Here is a 6,561-nt window from a genome sequence, read left to right on the forward strand (position 1 = left end):
TCAATAATAATTCACAGTAATGAACGGTATTATCATTCTCATTGCTCAACCAGCAAATGTTACCACTATTTTGTGACACAGCACTGAGGTATGCTATTGTTTCTCTGACTGAAATTCTGGATCTCAAGTCAGAACCAGCCAACAGTCCTCTACAGGGCACCTAGAATAGGAGCAAATATAGAACATAGAGCCATCAGCAAAGAGCCACCCTGTTCAGCTGACAAACCTACGCTAACTTAAACTGCACATCAGCCTGCACACTCTCTATATTGCTAATCTCCGTCTGTCTAAATGTCCCTTAAACATTGCTAATGAATCTGCTTCCGTCACTTCCATTGGCAGTAGGTTCCAGGAATCTACCACATTAAAATAAACATGTCATATAAATCTCTTTTCAAACACCCCCCCTCACCTGAAAGCTATTCTCTCAGTATTTGACATTTCCACCATGGAAACAAAGACTCTGCCCTATCTACACCTCTCATAATTTTTAGATAGTTTACCTAGTGGCCTGTCAGCCTTGGACACTAAATAATCCAATTTGCCAACTTCTTCTTACAGCTAATGTTCTCTAATCCAGGTAATGTCCTGGCGAATCTCTACTGAACCTTCTCCAAAGCTCCACGTTATTTCTTGTAATACAATGACACAATATTCCGAATGCAGCCTAACCAATGTTTTAGACGATTGCAATGTCTTTCCAGCTTTTAAACTTAACACTCCACCCTATGAAGGCAAGCATGTTATACACCTTCTTTACTACCCTACCCACTTTCAGAGAGCTAAAGACTTAAACTCTAAGATCCTTCTACACATCAATACTCCTAAGGTTTTATCATTTCCTGCATAATTTCCTCTTACAATTGACCTCCTAAAGTGCAACAGCTCAAACATGCTTGAATTAAATTCATTCTGCCATTTCACTGCCCACATTTTGAACCCACAGAATCCTTTGACAAGCTCCCTGAATATTGCATAACAGCAGTGATCCTAGTGGAACATCACTGGTCACATTTCTCCAGTCAAAATAACACTCCTCTACCAATACTTTTTGTCTTCAAATAGCCAAGCCAATTTTGAATCCAAGCTAGAAGTCTCCATTGATCCCATGTATCTTAATTTCTGGGTCAGCATACTGAGGATGCTCATCAAAAGCTTTACCACAATTCATGTACACAAATTCAACTCCCCTCCTCCCCAAAATCAATCTTCATCATAGAACACTACAGCACAGTGCAACCTTCGGCCCATGTTGCTATGCTGACCATTTAATGTCCTCTAAGATCAATCTAACCTATTCCTCCTTCATTTCTTTATCATCAATGTGCTTATATAAGAGTTTCTTAAATGTCTCTAATGTATCTGCGTCTACCAGCACCCAAAGCAGGGCACTCCACATATTTGTCATTCTCTGTGTAAAAAACTTACCTCTGACATCCTTCCTATACCTTCTTCCAATCACAATTAAAATTATGCCCCCTGGTATTAGCCATTTCCACCCTGGGAAAGTCTCTGGCTGTGCCTCTATCATCTTTTAAACCTCGGTCAAGTCACCTCTCATCCTCCTTCACTGCAAAGAAAAAACCCATAGCTCATTCAGACTACCATAAGATGTGCTCTCTAAATCCTGGCAGCATCCTGGTAAATCATTGCATCCTCTCTAAAGCTTCTACATCCTTCTTATAATGAGGCAATTAAAAATGAAGGGAATATTCCAAGTGGGGTCTAACCAGAATTTTATAGAGCTGAAAAATTACTTCCTGGCTTTAGCATTACTGTATAATTTGGAGGAGGCAATTTTTAAAAATTTTTTTTTTACAGAGAGTAGTGAGTGTGTAGAATGCCCTTCCAGGGGTGACAGTAGAAGCAAATACATTAGGGGCATTTAAGAAACTCTTAGAAAGGCACATGGATGATATAAAAATAGAGGGCTATGTAGGAAGAATGTGTTAGGTTTATTTAAGAATAAGGTTAAGAGGTCAGCACAACAATGTGGGCTGAAGGGCCTACATAGTGCTGTACTGTTCTATCCTTTAGGAACTATTCTCCTATTGTTTGTCCCATTTCCAGCATTATGTTAAAAAATATTGACAAACTCAATTCCATATTATCTCACACAGTTGTACACTAAGTTAACTTAAGTCTATTTGATGAACATATGATAATAGCAACAAAAAAACTTACCTCGCAAAAACTGTGTCTGCTTGTCCTGAGCATCATTACGCAGTGCAGCTGTAATAACACTTATTTCTCTCCAAACCATTGGCTGATCAGGAAAATTTACAAACCTATTACAAAATAAAAGATATCTATTTACATGCATTCGTTGGGTTCTGGCCTCCATACTCTCCATCCACTCACTGGGTCCCAAGCTAACTCATTCCCTGTCTAATCGCCAGACACCACTTCCCAAATTTCACTGGCCAGGCACCATTTCCCACACTCCCTTTTAAACTCAGTTGCTTCTGTTGGACATGCTCCTTTGAAATTCACCAGATTCATTGAAACTTTACTATGTAACATCTTTCAAAACGTGAATTCAAAGTGCATTGGAGTTTTAACAAAATAATGTTCAATAATGTTCAGAATGGAAAATTAAGTAGTCCAACACCAGAGTTCCAGAGCGAGCTGGATTAATGGTATTCTACTGAGAGAGCTGGACTATGTACATCTATATTCACATCCTTCTAAAGATGCACAATAGAGAGTATCCTAACATGTTGCATCACTTACGGAAACCAGTCTAGTCACCATCAAGGATGCATATACAGAAAGGTGCCAGGAAAGGGCCAGTATTATCATGAAGGATCCCACCCACCCTGTTCATAGACTATCTGTCCCACTCCCATTAGGGAGGAGCTACATAAAATCCACACTAGGACCACCAGACCCATAAAGTTACTTTCCCCAAGCCGTAAGGCTGATGAACACTTCTGCCACTAACCCACCCCTCCACATTCCCCACCACCACTACTTTATCATTTCTTGTCAGTCATCTTATTTTCAGACACCCTGTGCCTAGTGTCACTTTATGGACATACAATGAATTTTATGTATTTATATTTATTGTGTTTTTTCATTATTGTGTTCTTAATCTTTATTATGTTTTTCTGTGCTGCATGAGATCCAGAGTAACAATTATTTTGTTCTCCTTTATTCTTATGCACTGGAAATGACAATAAATAATCTTGAATTATATTCAAATCTTATACAATCTTTCATTCAACGTGTTAGTGCAACTTTTTATTTGTTCAATAGCTTGTGAGCATTCTGTGTACGGTAATTCATATTTCTGTCACTTGCAGTTTCACCTTATCACCTCTCAAAATAATGTTGACTCTATTGCCAAAACTTCACTGGTTTCTCCCTCACATAGAAAGTTGCTGCTTATATTACGTACATGTCATAAAGGATTCTTCCTGCTGAAGCCGTTCTCTCAGCATTTCGTTCGATCATATACATTTCATACTAAAATCAGAAATCATTAAAAAAGTAAAAATTACATCAGTAAACTAATCCAAGCCAAGCAAATACAAGCTCATCAAGAAAAAAAGCAAAACCTACACTTCAAATATTATTTATTTTTTGATTGAGATACTTCACGGAATACACCCTTCAAGCCATTCTGACGAGCAATCCCCTGATTTAATCCTAGCCTAATCATAGGACAATTTACAATGACCAGTTAATCTACCAATCAGTATGTCTTTGCACTGTGGGAGGAAACCCAAGCGGTCATGGACAGAACATACAACTCCTTACAGGAAGCAGCAGGAATTGAACCTGTGTCGCCTGTATAGTAAAGCATTGTGCTAACCACTATGCTACTGTACCATCATTACATCCTCATTATAACTTTTACTTCTAATCACCTGTGCCAAATTAATATCGCAATGAAAACAATTGTAAAAAGAGATCACACGAGTGAATCTGCAGATGCTGGAAATAAATAAAAACACAAAATGCTGGCAGAACTCAGCAGGCCAGACAGCATCTATGGGAGGAGGCGTCGTCACTACCTCCTCCCATAGATGCTGTCTGGCCTGCCAAGTTCTGTCAGCATTTTGTGTTTGTAAAAAGAAATGTTTATTTTATTTACAGCAGCAACAACTTGTTCATATAACACTATTAGTGTATTAAAGATGTCCCAAACTTGCACTGGGACTAAAAGTAAACAAATGTTATACATTAGGGAATTATAGTAAGACACATAACTATTTTTGACAGTAGAAGACTTATTAATTTGCATACTGTTCAACTTCCATGGTCTTGAAGAACAACTAAGTCTTTGTGACATTTAACTGTGTGGGGCTTGCAGTCTCGTGATGATTGCATGAAATTCCTGCCACTTCTCAAGGATTTGCAAACTGATAAGCTAGCAAGCCATTGTAAATTGAAAGTTAACCCAAATGTGTAGGTGCATGTTAGAAACTGGAGGGGGGGGGGGAATGAGCTGACAAATATGGGAAAATTAAAGTAGGATTTTTGCATTATTACTGTGAAAGGGATTGATGGTTGGTGGGATTAAGTGAGCAAAGAGCCTGCTTCTGTGTTATATACTAAATTAACCATTTTTTGAATAAGCCAAATGCAAAACTAAACTGCTTTGTTGCCTTAAATGTGGCTGACCATTAATCTCTAAAATAAACCTCTTTGTACACCAGTTGATATTTTACAGGAAGCATTATGGCCTAAGATTTTATTTTTAGTTAAAAAGTGACATTTTGAATAAAACACTTGGATTGAAATTACCCAAACTAGTGACACGTGGAGAATATGCAAGGAAACTTCCTTCTCATTATTTGAAGCCAGATTCAACTAATTGGCAAGAGGGCGGCATCCCATTACAAACCAAAAAAATCCAAATAGATCAGACACCAAGTAAAAATAGTGAATTTACAAGACTAGATTTGGAAATGGAAGAAAATCAAAGAAAGCTATTCATTAAAAGCTAGTCACGTTTGAAAACTTTAGCTTAAAAAAAGCTTCCCCTAATTTAACTTTTAAACATATAATCCCACTACGTCATTTTGTAGCTTGAAGAAGTTATTGCAAAGGCAAAAGGTACACATTCCATCAGTTGTGATGAAGGGTCCCAAATATTACTGTTACTTTTATTCTCATGGGCGCTATCTGAGTGTGAGTGGGTGTAGGTGCGTGTGTTTATTTAAAGCATTTTCTGGTTTTGTTGTATCAACCTTGGAGAATACCAATAAATTAATTTCATGTCAATGTTATCATTCCTGTTGTATCGCTTCTTCACAACTATCTGGGTGTCTTTTCACTGACTGAAGCTGCTAAGAACTTTTGCACATCTGTCACGCCATATGAATCACAGGCAGAAATGAACAGTGGAGAGCCATAAGGACCTTTCCAGAATGAAATGTGAAACATTAAATTATAGCCATTCATATTTAAAAAGCAGGAACAAACGGGCAGTGAAGGGAGTCGGCGCTGATGGGTGACAATCAGTCCCCTGGCCAGGTCCCCATCCCCCCCCATCCCCACGCTAACACCTTCCACGGCGAGAGGCCTCTCGCCTCACACCGACCTGAATCCCGAAGTCAGTAGGATACAGGGTCCTGGCAGTAATTAACCAGGCTTTGGCGGCCCAAGGATCATCCGTCACTAAATCCCGAGCTTTTTTCACTAGGAATTCACAATCAATCTGCGCCGCCATAACAAAAGCCGATCTCGCCGAACTTCCGCCCCCGCGACGGCTCAGCGCGCATGTGTATTGAAGCGGACATGCGCAAACGCGACAACTCAAAACAGCGCATGCGAACAAGCTCTCTTTCCAGAGCTTTTTCAGCCGTGCTGGTGGGTGGAAGTGTTCGAGATGATAATTATATATTTGGGCCGAGTACAAGTATATTTCTAACTGGCATGAAAATGTTTTGTGTTTCATGAGGGCCAGTCAGCTGCTTACGTCATTATAGCCTTAGTTCTCACTTTTTGAATTTCTTTCTGATGCCCCAAGATAGATCCTCTGATTTGCCAAGGAGTTTAAAGTTGCTGACCCTCGCCACCTCCAATACCCTCATGAGGACTGGCGCATGGACCTCCAGGTCCTTCCTCCTGTAGTCATTTGGTTTTGCCGACATTGAGTGAAAGGTTGTTGATATGGCACCATACAACCAGATTTTCAGTCTCGCTGGTATATCCCAACTTATCACTACCTTTGTTTGACCAACAGCAGTAGTGTCATCAGCAAACTTAAATGTAGCATTGGAGCTGTACTTAGCCATACAAACATAGATATAAAGCGAGTAGAACAGGGGGCTAAGAACACAACCCCCTGTGATAGTGGAGGAGATTTGCTGGTATGTACTGACTTGATAGATAAATACTTTATTCATCCCCATGGGGAAATTCAACTTTTTTTCCAATGTCCCATACACTTGTTGTAGCAAAACTAATTACATACAATACTTAACTCAGTAAAAAAATATGATATGCATCTAAATCACCATCTCAAAAAGCATTAATAATAGCTTTTAAAAAGTTCTTAAGTCCTGGCGGTAGAATTGTAAAGCCTAATGGCATTGGGGAGTATTGACC

At 39.2% G+C, this 6,561-nt stretch overlaps 1 protein-coding gene across 2 annotated transcripts in view; it reads right to left on the bottom strand.

Annotated features, from left to right (window-relative positions):
* Nucleotides 1–5,739, bottom strand: part of ints10 (integrator complex subunit 10) — a 60,107-nt gene extending 54,368 nt beyond the window's left edge. For both annotated transcript variants that reach the window (XM_073042787.1, XM_073042786.1), the window contains exons 1-3: nucleotides 5,552–5,739; nucleotides 3,401–3,468; nucleotides 2,185–2,288 (exon numbers count right to left, since the gene is read on the bottom strand). In XM_073042787.1, coding sequence (XP_072898888.1) covers nucleotides 2,185–2,288; nucleotides 3,401–3,468; nucleotides 5,552–5,680 — 301 coding nt within the window. In that variant the 5' untranslated portion in view covers nucleotides 5,681–5,739. The remainder of the gene's footprint in view (nucleotides 1–2,184; nucleotides 2,289–3,400; nucleotides 3,469–5,551) is intronic.
* Nucleotides 5,740–6,561: the final 822 nt, after the last annotated feature.

This window comes from Hemitrygon akajei, chromosome 4 (genome assembly GCF_048418815.1).
Source record: "Hemitrygon akajei chromosome 4, sHemAka1.3, whole genome shotgun sequence".
NCBI lineage: Eukaryota > Metazoa > Chordata > Chondrichthyes > Myliobatiformes > Dasyatidae > Hemitrygon > Hemitrygon akajei.